The 21,783-nt window shown below is 42.2% G+C and overlaps 1 protein-coding gene across 1 annotated transcript in view; it reads right to left on the minus strand.

The window, feature by feature from the left end:
* The window catches only part of ccser1 (coiled-coil serine-rich protein 1), a 119,893-nt gene that overhangs the window by 74,086 nt on the left and 24,024 nt on the right, over positions 1-21,783 (minus strand). Inside the window, exon 7 of the mRNA XM_079366136.1 lies at positions 4,990-5,164. Within this exon, the coding sequence (XP_079222262.1) occupies positions 4,990-5,164 (175 nt within the window). The remainder of the gene's footprint in view (positions 1-4,989; positions 5,165-21,783) is intronic.

The raw sequence follows: 21,783 nt of genomic DNA on the forward strand, positions 1-21,783 counted from the left end.
GTCTACAAGTATTTTTTCATTTAATTCTCGTGCAAAAATTGTAGATGTTTATTTTCAGATCATTTGTAAACAGCTCTGCGTTGTGACTTTCTATGAGGCTGGATTGTTTCTTACATAATCCCTGCGTTCTCCGAGGCCAGCTGTGAACAGACACGTTTTGGCTCTGCTCACAGGTGTCTCATGGGACGAGAGCAGAGGCAACTAGCCAGAGATCCAAAACACACACACACACGCACACACGCGCGCGCGCACGCACACACACACACACACACACACACACACACACACACACACACACACACACACACACACACACACACACACACACACACACACACACACACACACACACACACACACACACACACACACACACACACACACACACACACACACACACACACACACACACACACACACACACACACACACCTGCATACAGTGCATTAAGTCGTGTTAAAAAAAATGTGGTGCAATTCCATGTATCCCTGCAGGCTAATACAAACAAACACACTCACACACGCTACAAACAAGCAGATGCTGGTTCTAAGTGGCATCTTTGAGGGTGAAAGGTGAGATGGGAAAGTGGGGTAAGATAAATCCTGGCTTAGATAGGGTTGGAGATATTTATGTAATGCCACATTGCACAGGCATGGCAGCACAGAGAAGGAGCTTCTCCCACATGTAGGAGACATGATAAAGATGCAGGGAGAGGTAAAGTGAGTATGAAACAACTACAGGTCCCACACAGTTCTCTGATTAGGTCTATTTCTTGCCATCTGCTGCTGCTTCGATGATTTATATTCAGGCCAGGCCCTCTATGTTTGAGTAAGACGGGGTACTTACAATCAAGACGCTCAAAAAAAGGCACTTTTTAGGCTAAAGTATTGATTGTTTTGTTCTTATTTTTGGCCTGCCTTCAAGATTTGAAGGCAGCTTTCAAACATACGAGAGCCCGAATCTTTGCACAGCACAAACTTGATGTTTTATTGGTTTGGCTGACCTTTTTAAAGAAGCATAGCTCCCTATCAGAATTATAGGTGTGGTATGGCGTCAGGCCCTAAATGTGTCATCTATGATCAATGCCTTTCCCTATGTAGAGAGACAGGCGCACACTCGGTGACACCAACACACCCTCTTGTTGCTCTCACACATACACATTCTCTTTAAGGTCACCTCTGTCCTGCAGGCCTTAGCACACAACTGTCCCCGCAATTAGATGTGGTTCAGTAAAAAGCCTTTCAGATTTAAGAATGGAGAAAAGCTGCCTGGGAGCTCTGGATTTAATGACTTGCACTACCCAGAAGCTAAATGTCGAAAGATGATGAATGGCCAAGGAAAGGAAAGCAGGTTTTGTCATTTGATACACCCCCTTAATCACATTTATACTTCAGTTAAATCAACCAATGAAAACCTTCAAATAACTCAAGGTGTAGTCTTGCCCACTCTCTCCCTCATTGACATTTGGCTTTTTATCGGAAGGCGGCATCGTTAAACACAAACTGTCAAGCAATTAGAGAGTTCTTTGGAAAACACGAGATGAGTGCGTCAAATCTGAAAGATCAACTTTTCTGGACTGGACATTTTTCTTCCTCTTCTTTGTTTGGAGTGTGTGTGTGTGTGTGTGTGTGTGTGTGTGTGTGTGTGTGTGTGTGTGCGTGCGTGCGTGCGTGCGTGCGTGTGTGTGTGTGTTACGTTAAAGCTTTATAGGAATACACACACATGTAAGTTGCAGAGTCGGGCTGAACATCACGGGGTAACAATTTACATCTAATAGCGTCTAATCCTCCCTCTTATTTTGAAAAGGTCTCCAACATTATCCCACTGTGTTTCCTCTTCAACTTCATTAACCCGCAGTCCAATTCCTCTTTGGCTAATTATTGATTAACTTCTATAAATTAGCCTCTCCATGAGGAGTCTTAACATAGTGTCGTATGGTGAAGGAAATGTCACCTAATCTTTTGAGGGTTTTTTTTTTCATTGAAGCAATTCAATGATTGTTTGACACGAATCAGGACGACGATAAAAAGCCCTATGGATATTCTTCGTCCCTAATGAACACTGCCGCATAGACTGTGGGTTTAATGGATGTTACAAAAAGCAGCAGCACAGTTTAACAAGAACTCATGGCTGACATCGATAAATGGGGATCATTGTGTTTGTCAACAGTTGTGCAGACTGGACAGTGGCATTTAACAGATGTTATTTTCATGCAAGTAACAGGATGATCTGCTGAAACACAAATTAATCAAAGATGGATGAAGTCATTGCCACTGACTTAAGATGCTAAATGTGACAAATGTGATGCACCATAAACAGAACTCTGATCTATTGTCGGGTTCGTTGATCATGCGTGTCATGAGTTCTGAGAAAAAGGTTTTTTTTTAATGCTTTGAGAAGGGGGAGGTTGTTTGTTTCATGATATTGAAAGGAGTTATACTACTGATTCAAAGTCCACAACTTAACCCTTAAAAGCTACAGACACAATCCCCAGTCTTTGACGTGCACTGAGAAACACAATGTTTTAGCCAAGCATGATCTTTATTCATAAGGCTAGCTATCATACATTTGTTTTTTTGCCTTTAATGTTGCTCGAGCCTTCCTCTGCACATAATATTAGAGATATTCGTTGAAAGCATTTGCTAGAGTTGTAACTGTTGGCACAGAGCAGAACACATGCAGGAAATCAAGGAGAAAATGAGATAAATATTGGATCCTGGACCAAAGCGCCTGGCTTCAAATTGTTGGATTACACTGCATGAGTCATTTATGTTAATGTTCGCCTCGTTGAAAGCGTCTCCCAGTCTTTTCAGTTCAGGGATGATGACTGTGCTGTGTTATGTCTGACATACTGCATAAGGCTGACCCTGCCTTGACTTGTGGAAGAGAAGAGTAAAAAAGAAGAGGAGAGTTTGTGAGTATGTGTTGAGGAAAAGAAGAATACAGGAGTGAAGCTCAAAGACAGAAGGTCAAGTAAATAATATGCAAAGCACACACACACACACACACACACACACACACACACACACACACACACACACACACACACACACACACACACACACACACACACACACACACACACACACACACACACACACACACACACACACACACACACACACACACACACACACACACACACACACACACACACACACACACAAGTCGTCCCCTTCTCCCTTGCTGCAGAATGGATTACATTCATTGATGTAAGGTAACAAAATTTGCAAGTTAATGACAAAACAGAGCAAGCAAAGAGGGCAAAGTATCTCCTCTTTCATATTCATGTTGTGCTGCTGTGTTCTCTTTCTCCCTTGCACTCATTTTAGTCTCTCCATCACTACTTCAGTTTATATCTCATCTCAAGGGAAAGAAAAAATATGAACGATAAGTAGACAGGGAGATTGCTGTGCAGTGTGCATATGCGTCTGTGATTCACAGCTAGCTTTGATCTTAGTTTAGAGGTACGGGGTGTGTGTGTGTGTGTGTGTGTGTGTGTGTGTGTGTGTGTGTGTGTGTGTGTGTGTGTGTGTGTGTGTGTGTGTGTGTGTGTATGTGTGTGTGTGTGTGTGTGGGGGGGGGGGGGGGGCTGTTAGGAAAGGTCTGTTCACCCTTTTACACGTCATTTCGTGTTCATGTATGAGTGTGACTCTGTAAAGCATTGCTGAATATGGTCAGACACCCATGGGAATCAAGAGAAAACAGCAGCCAGACATAACTAATGGATTTTCTTTCAGCTCAACTACCAGAGCTTATGGCACCACCACTAACTCTCTTTGGTATGTAAATGAATCCCACACTTTTAAAAATAGTAACAAATGGTTGAAGAGGAACTAGAAGAACTTTTCTTCCAAGACAAAGCATGCACAAACAAATGTTGAAAGCTCGCTAAAAACATCAACTTCCAATGGAGCTGTACACAAATTTGACAAACATGAGCGATTGTTTGGGTCTCAGCTATTTTCTAAAATAGGGTAATTATCATTCAGCCCTGGTGTGGACTCTATCTATACCTGGAATTTTACATTCAGCAGTAGATTGTATAATTTATCATCATAACTGAGAAGTTGCCCCGAGTCAAACTCTCTGCAAAATCCAAATCACCCCAAATGAAGCATATAAATCACATTTGCAACATTTCATGTTCGGAAGAAGAGTCAATAATACATGATCAAAGGTCAAGGTAAAAATGTTATTATGTTCCTGAGTCCCAGTTTAAAAAGTCTGCATGGCTGCACTGTGTGGCCATCAATAAGGTTCCCTGGTTTTTACACTTCATCCTTGTGCAGCTATTGCAACGTGTCAGTGCTTTGCTAAGTGCCCATTACAGCTAATCACTTCTATAATGATGTGGATATAATTCCACTGTTTCTTCACACTGAGATGGCGTCACAGCCCGAGGTAGAACCTTAGCTTTAAGCAGGCTAAAGCATTTTAAAGCTCAGAGTGATACTCCCGACACAGGAGGATTAATGTGTAGAGTGTGAGTGTAAGAACGGCTAAAATAAGCCTCCCAGTTTCCTCCTCCTAATGTACAATCTGATTGAATTAACAAAGCAGAGTGATTACTGAGACCTTTTAAAAGGCGGAAAAGCATCCACTTTGAGTTGATTTCGCAGAGCTGGAATCCAGCTGATTAAAAGAGGGAGAGAAGGAGTGTGTCCGTGGAGCACACTGAGCTGTTTTGGCTCGAAATGCCAATGGCATCATATTTTTTTGCTAACCCTTTCACCCCTTCTGGTTTTAAACAATCTGAGGCTTTGATGCATTTATTAAATGGAGGAAAGGTCTGACAGTGTGGTTCAGCAGGGAACAATGAATTTTCAGCCTCCAGTTATTATTCCTGTGTTGTAAGACAGTTATACACACGAGAGGCTGTGTATTAGAGCAGTGTCTGTAGTTTACATCATAGTGCGTTTATATCTCAAACTGACTTTAAACTATATTCAGCGGAGTCCTGTATGCTTGCTTATGTGCATATCCCACCTCTTGCAGCGTCCGTCGGAGCCTTAAAAGAAGGGTTTTGACAGCTGTACAGTCCTGCTGCATCAGTCGAAGCGGAAGGGTCTCCAGCCCCGGAGCAAGAGGCTCATCCTCCCTCCCCAAGCCCAGACCGAAGCTCCAGTCGTTGGGCAGCAGGCTGGTTGGACGGCTGGGCTCCCTGAGGGAGAAGACGAAGAAGAAGGAGAGGGAAGGGAGAGCAGAAAAAAGACATGATTTAAGTATGAGTCAGTCTGGAAACTTTATCACTGACCTGTCCTCACTGCATCCCACTGAGCTCCACAGACAAACAGTGGGCTCTCATGCTGGCCTCATTGTTATTCATGGAGGACGTGATGTGTCGCACTGAACAGTCATATCAACAGCAGAGTTTACACAAAGGTCTTTGTGCGCTATACTATGACCAGAGATCAAACACTGAGTTGCGTTTCTACAGTCCTTTCAAATTCATCAATGTCACTATTACTTCGTTGACATATCCTAAGCCCTTTACATACATGCACTGGCTTTATCCAAACTTTTTTCCTGGCAGCCTCCCAGGTTACATTTCTGCAAGAAAAGTGATGAGAACTGATGCAGTAACAAAACAGATTTCACCACATGGGGTGGGCAGTGAGCAGGGGTGAAAACATTTATATCCTGAGCTGAGGCCGGTGTGTCGTTAGGGTTAGTGCACACATGATGAGGCTGCCTCTACACTTTCTGGTTTCCTGCATGTTCTTTTTTATTCTCTCACTGACGTTGTGAGTTTGTCCAACTACACGCAACAACGTCATTCAGAAACTAGTCTCCACAATCTCCTTTGCTTCGTTCACCACCTTAGATATGTTGTAAAAATATCACTGTGACTTCTGCAGCGTGCTTTTGTCCATCATATGGTGCCTAATGAGACCTCTACTCCAGTCCCACAGAGAAGATCTTCCGCTGTGGTTGGACATGAGCGTGTGCTTTTACACTGCAGGTCACACCCATACATTCACACACTGATGGTAGAGGCTGCTATGTAGAGTGACCATCAGAAGTAACTAATCCCATTCATGCATAAGTGTCTAGTGAGGGACACATCGGACATTCAGCTGCAGGAGCAGAGGATCAAACTACTGAGAGACGAGCAACTCAACCACTGAGCCCCCGGCAGGAATGAAGACCTAAATATTAAACAAGGCAGAAGACGTTCACAGTTCATAGCTGCTCAACATAACCCCCTAACGACTCTGTTGTAACTGCACACACTTCTGTCATAGGTCTGTTATGATGATTCAAAGCCAACAAAGTGAGGAGATAAGCACACTTCCAGACAAAGAGACAAAAAGAATAAAACCCAGCACACGAATGTCTGCACGTGTAGACATTAACGCATCCAAAGATCATCTTCTAATCCTGATTCTAACCACCATGATAAACTCAAAACGATGCTTCATCCTCAAGAGCTTTGATACAGCACAGTTCATCGCAGCTGTGCCAGGCTGTCTGTGTGCCCCTCTTCTATTTTCATCATGATTCTTAATGCAGCCATTTTTTATTACAGCTTGTCCACAATTATTCTTCTGTAAACTCTAATCCTGTGCGTGTGCGTGTGTGTGCGTGTGCGTGTGCGTGTGTGTGTGTGTGTGTGTGTGTCTGTGTGTGTGTGTGTGTGTGTGCGTGTGCGTGTGCGTGTGTGTTGTAGTAGGAGGGAACGCCTTTTTAAACAAACAAAGCTTGCGACAAAAGTGCAGCAGACCTTCCGGGTGGTTGAGCAGGTAAGAGAGAGGACATCTCTCCAAAACAAAAGACACGTTCACAAGTCACAGTTTAAGACCCGATTATAAACAAGCCACCCAACAATTGCAACTGTCACTTCCTTTACACAGCTGTGGCATTTTTGTGGGCTTGGATTTAGATACAGATGATCACAAACAACAGGGAGAGGTCAACCAAAGCATCGTTTTAATTAACTCTCCCATTGGAGAACAACAACAGTCCATTAAACAGCATTAAACAGGCCTCTGGAGCCCGGCGTCTGGGTCTCTAGGTGCACAGTCTCCGTTTAGTGTCTCACCTTCAACACCTATTTAGCAAAGAAGAAGACAGGTACTGGGAGGAACTTTCACCAGGAGTCAGGGCATATCAGTGTCACAGCAGTCCTTAACTTCTTTTGCCTTCAGGACAGCACTAAAGCTCAGACAAAAAAAAAAAACTGACCTTACCTATAAAATATGACATCTTGCAATCATTTGTTGCTTGGAGCTAACTTCCCTCAGTCAGTCAGTTTTACGGTTTAAGCTTAAGCTCTGGCATATTTTTTAAACTGCTTATGATGTCAGACTACATTGCATTCCTCCAGACATGTAAACAGTCTCAAAAACAAAAAGAGCAAGCTCTGCTTCTGTTTGGTAGCTCCAGCTGCTTCAAAGTATTATGTGGCAAACAGAAAATTCTGTCAAGTTACATTTTTCCCGACCCCTCATATAAGTTAAAATAAACCCTCTTACGTAGGAAAGCAAATGTAACGATTACTTTTTGGAACTCTTTTTATTTATAATTATAAATGCAACTTGTCCCAGTGATGACAGGAAACCGAGGGCTGTTAAATATATTGATTCTAAAAACAGAATTGCCTTTTACTGTAACAGTGGGGGCAATCAGCACTCTCTTCACATTACAATCATTAGAACACTGATTTGAGATTTCAAATGGTTTAAAGCTCCAGTGTGGAGTTTTTAACTGGTAGTGAAACAGACTGAAATTGATATTAATGCTGCTTTGATTTGATTTGATTTGATAATGCTGCTTTATGACTTACAAAGGCAAACAAGACCATGATTAACTAGGCTGATCGTTCAAAGACAGTGTTAAGAGCAATAGTTGTAGATGCAGCCGCGGGGTAGGTGTCACACAAAATGATTTAAAGCACGTCGCTGAAACTGCCTTTTTAATATTTACCACAGAAATTTTCACTGTGAATGCAAGCTAAATTGTTATAAAAAGTTTACTCATAAATGTGCAGGGGAAAAAAATCAGTAAATGCCACTTTGTCCACAGGGGCGGTGCCAGAATCAGCCGAAATTAGAAGTTCATCACAGTAGCTTTAACCTTTACAAAGCCAACTTCCTGTCAGCAACTTCCTGTAAGAAAACACTCGGATACTAATCAAGAGTAGATGTTTGTTTTCAGGAGATCAAGATTTCAATGGAGGACATCTATGAAGTGGCGAAAGAATTACGAGAGATCTGAATTTAAAGCATTAATGAGTAAAATTTTGGGGTATATTTTTTCTCTGTGTTATTGAAGACGTGATTGACACATATACAGGCCTGAAATAAATACACTCACGCACAAATAGGACCCAACGGACATGCACTAACGGAGAGATTTCAAAGCGAGAGGGCTGGACATGGATATGTGATTTGAGCAGTTAAGAGCTCGGCACCTTGCTCGAGGGCAGCCATCCAGCAAGTAGTCTACATTTACACTTCTGTTCCACAACAGGACTTAATCCTGTGACTCTGTGCTTCCCAACCCAAGTCCCTACACACTGAGCTACAGCAGCCTCATGAGCTCGTGCTTTAACTTCCAATCACAGCTCCATAAACGCCAGACCTGATCTTTAAAAATAATCATGCGTCTTTCCCCACTGATTATTGACCACATTAGATGGAAATTGCTGTCAGCTTTTCAAATCAATCAGGAGGCAGAGATAAGACAAACACTGTTTGGCCAAAAGAGATTTTCCAAATGTCAAAACCTGGGACACAACAAGAATCTATTCAACGCCAATGTGCTCGAAAAGGGCAAAACTGTTAAAAATGAATAAATTGGCTTTTTTTAAAGGACATAATATTTTGGCATTGTTAGTAAAATTAACATGAGATTGGTTTGAAAGCCTTTCATTAGTTATCTGATTGATTTTGAAGAACTGTAGCGGGACAAACATGGAGTAGAAAAAATAAATGTGTACATCAACTAAGCGTCATAAACATTTCTCTGCAAACAAGCTTTGATATGAAGACAGAAAAGCATACAGAGAGACTCCACACCACCTCTGTTATGACATTTCCAAAAGGTGAGCTGAGAAATACCATTCACCCATCTGCGAACACAAAGACAAGCAGCGAGTTCACAGTCTGCATTTCAACCAAAGCAGGAGAGGAGAAGGATGGCAGCAGAGACAGACGGACGTAAGAAGCTGGAACAAGGAGCTGTTTATCATCAGGAGACCACGTTCACTTTGACTGATGTCCATTTAGAGGGGGAGTGAGAGGAAATTAGATGCCTTTTTGTCCCGTTCTCCAAGAAAAATCACCAAGTAAACAGTGGAGATGAGCATTAAGACCGACAGCAGGTTTCCAGGAAAAATGTTCTTTGGACAAAACAAGAGCGAATCACTGAAATATCGATCAACATAAGCCACTTCAAAGACTCCTGACTGAAAGAGGTTGGACTTTCTTCTTCACTGGTTCTCAGTCACACCCATGTTTTCTGTTTTCCTTCTCTTCAGATTCACTTTCTCTCCATCAATCAGAAACTCATGACGGCTCTCACCAGGCTACCATCACCCTCCCCCCCCCCTCCTCCTCTAATCCCCCTGTCTTAACCTTGGCCCGAGCCTGTGTCTTCTGTCTCTACATCTCCACCCCTGCCCCCTTGTCTCTTTTCCCCCCTCATGATCACTCTGACAACAGCTACACAGAACTGATGCAGTATCAGAGCCTAAGGTGTTCCCTGAGGATTCTGCTTAGCACCTCAGACAAATGTCAATGAATCCTGCTGTTTTTTGAGGACAGGTGAGCTGCATCTGTCAAGCAGCCACGGGTGCTTTATTCCGCCTTGAACTGGATTCTTTCGAGCTTTTTGTTCCTGACTGACATCTCTGGTTAGAGTAAACTTTCTCCATTTACTTCTTTGTTGCTCCACCCTGCTATCTAGGCGGGATGAATTTAGTGGAAATAAATGACATCTGATCAATCATACACTGTTCTCTGACAGCTCGTGTCAAGTGGCGCAGAGCTTTGCAACAAGAAAAGTTTTTCTCTCCAAGTTGTTTTTGTGTGTAGTTTTTCTCCTTCTGTGTGTTTCTTTGAGTCTGACACCTTTGCCCCCTTCTCTGGAATTTCAGCATGGTTTCAGGTTTGGATCCTTGTTTCACCTTTGTCACGGAACTTTGTCTAAAGCACAGAGCGACAGAAAAATGAGTGGGAGAAAAAGTTGAAAATCTCACCAGCTCCTTTAAACTATTCCTTCCCCTGAATGGGTTTTACCATTTCAGAAAACAGAAGTGGTATTTCAGGTGAAACTGAGTAAATAAGGGCTGACAATTTGCTATGTTAACATTAAGGTTGTCAAAATAGCACACCATTTAAAAAAGGGATCTATGTACCATTTAGCCTTGGAGTTAAGGTAATGAACACTACACCATATCGGGTGTCAAGGACTTCTGTTTTTATCGCAGTGGTATCGTAACAGATATTCACTAAAATACCAGCACTGTGCCCACCGTAAGCTCATAGGGACTCGGTATTTCCTATAACCCCACCATACGATACATTTGTCCTTGTTCCTAAATAATAACACCCATCTGCAACAGCTTAGATCGTTTAGTGCACACCAACAGGATGGGACCAAAGTTCACATCCTGCTCATCCTTTACTGAAGTCTGGTTTATAAATGTTCAACTGACTGACTGACAGACTTTCTAAAAAGCAATGGAGCGTTACCTGCACACATGTCAGAGATATCTGTGGTTCCATTTATTGGACACGACTTCTCCCTTCAAGATTATCAGTAGCTTTATATTAGCAGGAAATCTATCACCTGAATAAACCAGGGTTTCACTGTCAAACAAAACTCAACGATAGCTGCATTTCAAAGTCTGCCATGCTGCCGTGTGTGTGTGTGTGTGTGTGTGTGTGTGTTTCTGCTGTATGCATGGTTGCAAGTGTGCATGTTCTGACAGCAGTTATAGAATACATTTAGACATGGGTCTGTTGTGCCGGTAATTACCACTTAAGACAGTGAAAACACACACACACACACACACACACACACACACACACACACACACACACACACACACACACACACACACACACACACACACACACACACACACACACACACACACACACACACACACACACACACACACACACACAAACCAGGATGTGCATGACACAGGGAAAGACAGGTCTGTTTCTGTGATGATGGATGTAATACAGTCAGAGAGAGCGTTCTTCTACTGAGGGTCATCTGTCTTTCCACAGTCATGAGCCTACAAAACACACACACTTCTCTCTCTCTCTCTCTCTCTCTCTCTCTCTCTCTCTCTAATAGGACTCAAAGAGTTGACACAAAGGGACACACTCGATTTCTTAAGATGTGGTACAACACCAGCTAGTGGCTAAATCTGGTACTGCGTGCAAATGTCTGTTTGAAGCTGATTACAACGGAATACAAAGATTTAAGTGCAATTAAATGTTTTCTTTTCTTGTACAGTTATTTTCAGAGTAATTACACAAGGGAGTAAACAGGGAGGGAGGGTTGAAACTGAAGACGTCCTCTCTTGTCTTAACTGTATAATTATTTTTGCTGCGTCTGTCCTCAAAGTATCATTTATTTACTATAGCTGTATAAAAATCTTTCTGCATCATTTGTTTCCCATTCTTTTCCCCCTCACCTCTCTTTTGTCTTTCTCTCCCGTACGCTCTCCCCTCTCTGTGTCTGACTCACACCCTCGACTCCCAGAAGCCATTTCTCAAATGCAGAGTTCTGAGTGATCCATTTCACCAACCTGAAAAAGCCAATTATCTGCCTTTTTATGACTTTCATTATTTTACCACTCACAAAGTGTTTTATTACGGGGCCGTCGGCTGCCAGCAGTGACACATACCTAAACACACAGACACACGCACACACATAAATAAATAAGCACACACACACACACACACACACACACACACACAAATAATGTCACCAACAAAAACACAGACACTAATACACTTCCACATAAGTAGTAAATAAAGAGACATTCCTATGCACATTTTGATGTCTTGGTTCACATAATGTTAAGTTTATGTATCATGTGAGTCAAAATGAGTGCCAGTCAAATCAATGATTCTTGATTGAAGTGCTTTATCTTTAGCAGCAGTGAAGAGGGGTGGGCTGCACCCTTGTCAATCAACAATGCAACGACTGTGTTGTCTCAGTTAAGGACACTTTAATGCTGGGACAGAGACAAAGGCAGTCAGGTCCAGTATGCCAACTTTTTCCTCATTAACATTTAACTGACAACAAGGAATCTTTTTATGAGGACAATCAATAAGTTGATGTGTGTGTGCAGACATCTGTGTGTCATGCAGGCACTTGTATTTGTGAAGTACACCGCAGCACGATTGGAGAATGATCGCCCTCATTTGTCACTCCTTCTTTCCGTCTGACAGACACGGCGTGCTCATCTACATTCAGCACCTGAGGCTGCCGATGTTTAATGCTGCCATTAAACTCATCTCCGACATAAAGTGCATCTGTGACTAAAGAGTGAGCGCGAGCCGAGCTCCAGGCAGTGAATCTAATGTTGAATTCAGATCTTCAGACACAGAATATAAAATAAATGTAATATTGCAGGGGTGACTCTCTGATTAACCTCATATTCTTTTCAACTCTCTGCTTTCCTTCCCACTCTGCACTCTCAGTCTGCGCTTGTTTTAGAGAAAACTCTCAACTGCCTTTTTTTCTCATTGAACTCCTACATATGTCTCTCTATCTAACAGTCTACATTGCCTTCTGTGGCACTTTGTGTTGTTCATCTATGTAGATCATAATTGTAATTGAATCGAAAAGGCTGAAAACCTCCACACTGGTTTCACCTGTTTTTTGTTTTTTCCTGGGGGGGAGGTGTGTGTGTGTGTGTGTGTGTGGGGGGGGGGGGGGGGGAATTGTCTTGTTTGTTGTGAGTGGCCGAAGAAAAAAGGCATACAGCTGTCGCTCAGTTGGTGGGCTCGGTCATCTCGCAAACTGAAGGTTGGGGGTTCGATACCCAGCTCCTGCAGCGACATGTCCGATGCAAGACACCCGACCCTGATTCTGAAAAAGAGTGATGAGCGACACAAATGGCACAAGCAGCATGATGCAGCATGATGCAGCACTTGCAACGGCGCCACCTTGAGAAACACATTCATGACAAATGCTCAGAAGCTGTTCCTTTGGTCCAAACGAATACATTGGCCTTACAGAGATTACCATATGCACTGGTGTATTAACAATGTCAAAGCCATTAACATGGACGCAGTCTCACAGGCATCACCCACAGGTTTCTGAAGCCCGCTTTTAAAGCCCAACAATAGCATTCACCATGTTTGATATGCTGTCTGAAATTGACTTTTTGTGAATCAAGTGACAGGTCATAAGCTGAAGCTGAGGCGGGGAATAGCCTCCGAGGTAACAGCTCCAATACAACTGCCCGCCCATTTTGCAGATTTTAGACTTCACAAAAATAGCGAACCTCAACGTCATCTTTTGTTATTGTAGTATTGATTAAAGGCAACACAATCTACATACTGTATCTTTAAAGCCTTATAGCAATATTTAATTATAGTTATGAGTTCAATCCACAACCAGAAGTGAAAGCTCCCGGAAATCTAATACATGTTACTGTGGAGCTCATACTAATTTGCATTATGTTTGCAAATCTAATGCTTCACAATAACTCTATAATACTTGACAGTGGCTCTATAATACTTGACAGTAACTCTATAATACTCCTACCACACAGCCACCCAGGTGACTTAGGAACTCCATGGTAATCTATATACAGTAGTAATTGTATGAGATTCATTTTTCTCTGCTTAACTTGATCACAGGCATCATAGTCACGGCAGAGGACGTTATTTTATCCATCCAGCAGAGCGACAGAGCTCACACTGTTACCAGATGCATTATGAATGTAGCTTTTCGTGGTGAACGGTGGTTGTAAAACACAGGGGTGGAGCTGTATACTACAGCTGACAAATTCCCAGTGTTGGGATAAGTGACAAGCACAGCATGTCGCTCATCTTCTGTGTTCATGTTGTTCTATGTTGTGACAACATCAACATGCACCATCTTTCTGTTATATGTCTCCTCCCGTCACTGTCAGCCTCTTCCTTTCGGAAACGACAAATACATTGTTTAAGATGAGTCACAATTCTGATTCGTTGTTGTCGAAGTTCTGACTTTGTTGTCGTCACTGTGACACAACAACAAAGACGAAAAACAAAAGTCACCATGGCGAAGCGTAGAAAGGTGCAGATTATTGACGTGACATTATTGTGACAAACTCCACGTCAGGGTCAGATGCACATTTGATATTCTCAGAGGCAGCACTTCTTATTAAATGTATAATCAATGTAAACCACTCATTCCAGGTCTCATCGTGTCCGTGTCTTCAGTTGGTGCTCACAAACATCATTTCCTGTCCGTAATCACCTGAGTAAGCTCTAAATTCCGATTGAATGAAATGGAAATGTGCCACAGTGCCAGGGATAAGCTTCTTTAATCCAGGATATTAAAGGAATGTATGCTTCCCATCAGTTTCTGTGGCGCCACTGAAACACAATGCATATTTATATATAGAGGGAATTGGTAGGCAGGATATAACGATGCAAATGACTTATTTATTCAAAGACTCTAGGAGCTGCTTAATTAGGTATTAAGCATATAGAACGCTCCAAGGACAGCAAAGGGAAACTTGCTTTGATTGTGTTTGCTTTATGTCAACGTACCTTAAAATGACATCATTTAACAAGAGGATTGGTAAGTAAGAGATCTTTTTAACACGAAGTGTGAAGATTACTGGAGCAGTCCTGACATCAAAAATACGCCCACAGACTCCTCCAAAGCTCAGTCATTAAGATTTCACTGTTTCTAGACAAGCTAATCCATCAGTACAGCACTTCTTTGTCGTGTCTGCAGCTACATCATTGGTGGTCTGGTACAGGTTTATATATACCAGGGGGGATACTTTCTGTATATAGCATGAGTATACTGTATGTACCACACTCGAAAGACTAAAACCAGCCATCCAAACAAAAGTTGAACTATTAACCTGATTAATAACAACAAAGTAGGGTTGGACAAAATACGATTCGGTAACATGTGGTCCATTCTGACCAGTGTGATATAATAACAGAAACCCTGGTGTCTAATATAGATTTTTAAAAAAGAGCACTAAACACATGTCCTTGTCAATTTGACTCACCACATCTCTACTTCATGACTCCTCACCAGGGTTGCCTGTCACATGAATATAGCTAACGCGAACAGAAGTGAAGTGGCTAAAGACCAAGCTGCCCGCAGGTTTAAAGAAGAAGGTCATGGGAGCAGGTTAATGTGTCAGAAAGCGGTGAAAAGAAGGAGGAAGCGTGATGAGAGGTGAAACCGACACTAAAATGCAGCGAGACATTCATTGTTCACTTTTCAGGAGACTTCCTTCGCATCAGCCGATCAATTCATCAATCACACCTCATGATGTCTGATGACTGGTTTAAAGATCCACACCCAAGTTTTAGGTGGCACTAATGCTCCAGCCGGCCAACGAGGCTAAAATATGAATTTATCAAAGAATTCTCAGAAATATTAAGTATTGACGTAGTATATCTGACTTTCCTTTCGATGTTATTCGTCGCAGAGATGTGTTTGAGAAAGCAACAGGCATGTTAGGAAAAGTCCAGATGCATCACTATTGAAGCCACACATTTACTTACATCAGAGTTTCAATATCAGCGTGCTGCAAAACGCTGAAGTTAAAGATCAACGTACAGTGTGTTGTGATCAACAAAGAGAAAAGCAAAAGAGAGCGGAGGCAGTTCCTTCGAGCGGCGACTCTGTGTTTGATTCAAGCTGTTTTCCTGCGTATCGTCCTTTACTCTTTCTTGCCAGTGCCTTTGCTGTCTAATAAAAGGCAAAATGCCCAAACACATTTTAAAACAAACAGAGAGACAAAAGCAGACAAAGCATGGAGAGCCAAACACAAAGGAGCATCCGTCGCTTTGTTCATCAAAAACCCGCCACAAATACTGAACATAATATTACAAGTTCAAGAGGCTCCTGTCATGTTTAACAATCTGTTAGCAGCATAACAAACAGTGAATACCACTTAGTAACTCCTGTCATTGGTGGAGCAGGCCACTCGAATGGATTTTTTAAAAAAAGCAAAGGAATGAGTTATTCATTGCCAAGTTGATGTGTTTCTCAGCGTGACAAATCAGAACCACAAGTTCCAACTCAAAGCAAGAAAAACAAAAGCCAGTGCTAATTAGTCGCCCTGTGTTGAACATTTAATAAAGCCAACAGAGTGAGGAAAATGAGGAGCCAAACAAAAGCAATGGACTCAAGAAATGTGAGCAGCGAACAACAGATGCACACGACAAGATTTTGAACATGTTCAGCTGGTTAGGCGTGTCTGAAAATCTAAAATGTCAGAGAACATAGGCACAGCTTTTCCTCGAGGCTTCTGGGCTTTATGCTTTATAGTGCCGAGTATAAAAGGAAAAGCATAACAAAAAACCATGAAAATATATTACTCTAAGTAATACTCATTGATAATCAGAGTGTAAAAAAACCTAAACGAAAGATGAACACCAGATAAAAGACACATTTGGCAGCAGACTTGACGGAGAGGGAGAATCCGCTCTGTGTTCGTACTCCTGCTGCATGCTGTGTGTGTCTGAAAATCATGCTGCAGTGCATTTTATCTGTCCCCAGCTCCACTCCAAGGCTCAGCTGGATTCTTTATGCCAGTCTATTTTTATAAACGTGCATGTGTGCTTGTAAGTAAATGTGTAAGTATCTGACGCGCGTTGTTTTTGCTGACTAAACTGAGTCTGGGGGGATTAGTACACCCAAAAAAAAAAAAAAAAAACTTGGCGGATGTACTTTATGACTCATACTGGCACTAAACACATTTCTTCCTCTGTTTGTGTGTGTGAGCAAATTCTATATAATCACAGATTACATGTCTCTGTGGGAGACTCCAGAGCCCACTGAGTTTATCAGTGTTCACCTGAGCGTGAGAAGGCTGTCTTTGTGACTTCAACAGACTTAAGCATAACAAGTAGAAGGGAGTGTTCTCTCTCCTGTAGTGTTTGCACACATGCACAACGCTCCTGATGAGCTGCATGTGTGACTTCTACTTTAGCTGGACATATCGCCCACCCAAGCACCCCGGCTCCCAGGGACACTTTCCGTGTGAAGTCGGGTCAAGCAGACGCAGACTTCGATCTTCATGCGGGTAATGAAGCTGCTTCAACAGGTTGTTTTCAACTCTTTGTCCACACCATGAAAACATCCAATTTACGTTGTTCATAACAAGGGAAAAAAAACACAATTTTATTGTCAGACTACGTCCCTTTATTCGCCATCTGGGATTTCTGCTGCTTTTTTAATGTCTTTTTGATGCCTTCTGAGACCCAACCCCCCCTCCTTTGACCCAAAGAGAAAACTACACGCTGAGGGATGTGTGTGCAAACAGCTCTACACTCTGTCCTGTGTTGCCATTTATGCTGCTTTCAATTTACAATAACCATTGTGCTCAGTTTCAGTTGTTCCTCTTAAATACGGATAAACACAAGAGAAGCACGCTCCAGAAAATAACACTTAAAACCGAGCCTACCAATCTGCAGTGTTTGTGGAAGTGACACAGTATAGCTTGAGGCAAGTGTTGGGATGTTCATATTTTTTAGTTGTATACTCAGTTTAACTTGGCAGGCTGTTAAATGAGAGTCTCAACAGCGCGATGGGAGCCAAGACACAAATCTCGTGCATTTGGGAATATTTCGAGGAGAAGCAAAATATTAACTCTGTAGTCATGTTTTAATTAAGCTGTCATTGGAGAGATTTGGGACGTGTCCACAAGTGTTGATATTTTCCTAATGAGCCTTGTTATGCCAACAGAAGATCATGCGAAGATTGCAGCTATAAAACTTCACTCCTCAGATCAGGAGTGGGGGTCTGGGACTTTCTCAAGTGTCCACTGCATGCTGACGGCTCAGGAGTGTTTACATGTCCTCTCCACGGACTACCTGTCTTCTGCATAGCAAGTGAAAGCATTGAAAGGAGAAAAGGGAAAAGAAAGAAGGAAGGGAAAGGGGAACACTCAACAGGCAGACTGCTGTTACCATAGCAACAAGCTAGCTATAACCCACGGAGAACAATTTAATTTCCTCTGTGTCTTTTTTTTCCTTATAGGAGAGACGAGGGAGGAGTCGGTGTCTTCACACAAAACAGGCGCTGAGATCCATCACTAAGATAAATATTCAGTACAAACCAGTATAATGCGCTCTCTGCACCCCTTTTCCACCAACCAAAATAACCACAGAGGCACACTCATTACTGTCATGCCGTGCAGATGGGTATTATTATGTAGAGTTGGTATTGCAACTGGCAAGAGTGCATCACACTGAAGAGGCTTCATGCAACAAAGCTCATAAAGCGTAATACTTCCCATTCCACCAAGGCCAAGGAAGAAGGTTTTGCTCATCTACATTCTGCCAAAATCTAACCCTGTCAGACCCAATGAACTGGATGTTTCAGCATTTTAATATGAGATCCAAGCATGGAGGAATAGTAAAGGAAGCCCCCGTGTTAAAAGTTCTGAGAGAAACGCAACACTACTCTGCAAGAACAAATCACTGTTCATCTGCTTCCCATCTGATTTAATCGAAGAAAAGTAAATTACAACTTTTTCTTTAACTAATACATAGAAGTTCATAATGACAATGACCTTTTGAAATAGCTGTTATTGTAGTTCAAAGACTACAATAAATATTAGCTGGCTCCACATGCTCAGATGGGAGAATTTCCTTGATTTGTTAGTGGTGTTTTGGACACCTGATTTTACACTTTAAGACGTTGCCTTGGATTCTGGTAAAGTCATCATGGCTAATTTTGTATTTAATTGAAAACATGTTAAAAATAAAATACAGAAACCAACTGTGGCACATGACATTTAATGCAAGAGCTTTGTTATCGCGGTGTGAACAATAACAACGCTGCACACACTGAGACTCAAACGCCTGCCATCAAAATCATCCGTCATACATCAAAGAAGAAGAATGCATGCAAGACTGTGAGTGTTTGTGTGTGCTTTTAGCAGATGTTGTGTGCAGCCTGTCAGACAGCCAGCAGTATCCTGCAGCTGATACTCTCTTTGGACAGGCTGACTGACTGACAGGTGTGTGTTTGTGTGTGTGTGTGTGTGTGTGTGTGTGTGTGTGTGTGTGTGTGTGTGTGTGTGTGTGTGTGTGTGTGTGTGTGTGTCTGTGTGTGTGTGTGTTTCTGTTTTCTTGTGCGTGAACAGAAGGGAGCTTGCTTTGCCTCCAGCAAATCAATGTCCCCTCGAGGGAACGTGGAACCTGAGACAAAGAGCGAAAGAAACCGAGGGAGAGACAGAGAGAGAGAGAGAGAGATGCTGGGAGAGAAAGAGCAAGCCCTGGGCAAACGCTTTTTGCTCTTTCACCCCTCCAATCTACACGTATTCTCTCCCTGACTGAACACATCTTCCTGAACATGTTCAGTAAAGATGCTGAACCACCACAGTGTAGCCAGGCGCTCCATGAGCATCAGGTAAGAAACAGAAATCTGGCTCCATTATGTAACCTGCTCCAGTGTTTTCATACAAAATAAGTAAAAAACAATGTTGATCATACAGTATCTTTTCTCACTGTCAGAATTAAAAGTTCTGATATATCAACAATGACTGTGAGCATGGTAGCATGCTACTTATAGCGCCTAGCTAAAAGATCACAAAAAAGTCATCACGTTTGGTTGCAGCAAACACGAGTAAACAGCCAGCGATTGCTCAACCTGTCAGTTACAGTGTTGGATAAATATATTTTCATTTGGGAAAGAAAACCACTTAGATGGTGTCATCTGGTCTTCTGCTTCTCAGAGCAGAGCTAGTGCCTCACACACACTTATCAAAGGCCACCGCCTCCTCCCCGTGTCACGCCAGGAGTCAGTGTTTACAATGAAAGTAAATTGTCGAGGAGCAATCTTCTCCAGGTTTAAAAAAAGACCAGCAGCAGTAGGTAGAGGTGCTCGCTTGCAGCCGGTTAGTCTGTCTGGGGCTGAAACACAGGCTACAGGCCATGACAAAGAGTCTACCTGCTTCAAGGTGTGTCAAACTGATGTCTCGCTTGCTTTAAGTACCCATGGAGTTAGGAGCTTCTATGAAGCATACTGACAACAGTGTTGTTGAAAATCTTTGCTAATGTTAGCTCAGTTAAGCTTAAATTATTAAAACTGCACATCCTAATTTCCACCAAATCTTTCACAATAAAAGCCCCAACTTTTCAAGCTGTTGTGATGTGCAAAAAAAAAAAAAAAGGAGTCATACCAGGAAATGTTTTTTGTTTGGTTTTTTTTCCCCATCAGCAGCCTAACACACCTCTGCTGACGAGAGGACACAGATCTGAACGCACAGTGACTTTTAAAAAATACATTTATCTGGTGTCAGACAGACATGAGTAAGGAATCCCATCAAACAAGCATAGAAGGTCTTAGTGTGTCAATATGTGTTCATGAGTGAAAACCCTTTTAACATTGTAATTCTGTGATATAATACTGTCAGTGGAAAGCCAGGACATGTATTTGAGGTTGTATCGCCCATCTCTAGTACGTGGTTGAACTTAAAGGGAATAGCATTTAGCATTCTATTTATATCAGGTCCGAACAGTGACGCAGGCAAAGATTTCAGACGAGTTGCAGTTTAGCCATAACCTTGTAAGAGCGATTTAATGCAAATATTTTTGTGGGTGTACGTGTGGACATCAATGGTGCTCCAGTGCTTTGAAAGAAAAGTGTTGAAAAAAAGCTCTTCAGTAAAAAAGAAACAACTAATGAATTGTCTGACGAAAACAGTGGATGGGTTGAAAAGGTTGACTCCCGACTTGCATGATTAACCGAAACTGTCTAGACACAGAAATTGTCTTTCTATTCAGCCAAAACGTTCAAACAGAGAACAAAAAAGGAACCAAGGCTAAGCCCAAAGTCTCAGCGGTGTAGTGTAAATCCTTTAACCTCCACTTCAAAAAGAGCTCACACGAGTTGACCTGCACTATCTCTGCAAGCAAAAGAGGGTCACCAGCAGTTTGTCCAGGGGAACACAAGGATAGATATAAACATTTACTCTACGGTACCAGGCAGACATAGTGAAAGGTAGAGTCAGAATTATCTCATGGCTTGTCAGAAACACCAGCGGACAAAACCACTGATGAAACAACGATTTGAAAAACAAAAACCACTGACTTCATAAAACCACATAAGCCCGATCCACAGAGTCACCCTCCATGTTTGTGTGAGTGTTTCTGTGTACATGTAATTCTCTGCGTCCAACCCCCAAAAAAACATATCCTAATTCCAAACAAGTGGCCGAATCAAATCAGATACGAAACCGTCCTTGGCACTGTTACACGTACAAACAGACACTCAGCTACTGGGAGGCAGAGGAAAGCTCAAAGACAGCTTGCATATTCAATCGCGGAGCTTTCATTTATTTATTTATTTACCCTCCGTCTTTGAGAGCTCGAGTCTCGTCTCATCTCAGCGGGGGGGGGAAGACATAAAACATGTAATGCATTTACAGGGAACATTCAACATCAGCAATTCCTAGAATAGACTATTTCCCTCCCGCTCTCTATCTCTTTGTCTCTTGTGGCAATGGAGTGTGTGGTGTAAAAGAAGAAAGAGAAAAAAAGTGATATTGCGACTTTAAGGTCATTAAGACACACGGCACAGAGAACAAATGTCGCTGTGACCAGAGGGGTA

This window comes from Symphodus melops, assembly GCF_947650265.1.
Source record: "Symphodus melops genome assembly, chromosome: 1".
Taxonomy (NCBI): Eukaryota; Metazoa; Chordata; class Actinopteri; order Labriformes; family Labridae; genus Symphodus; species Symphodus melops.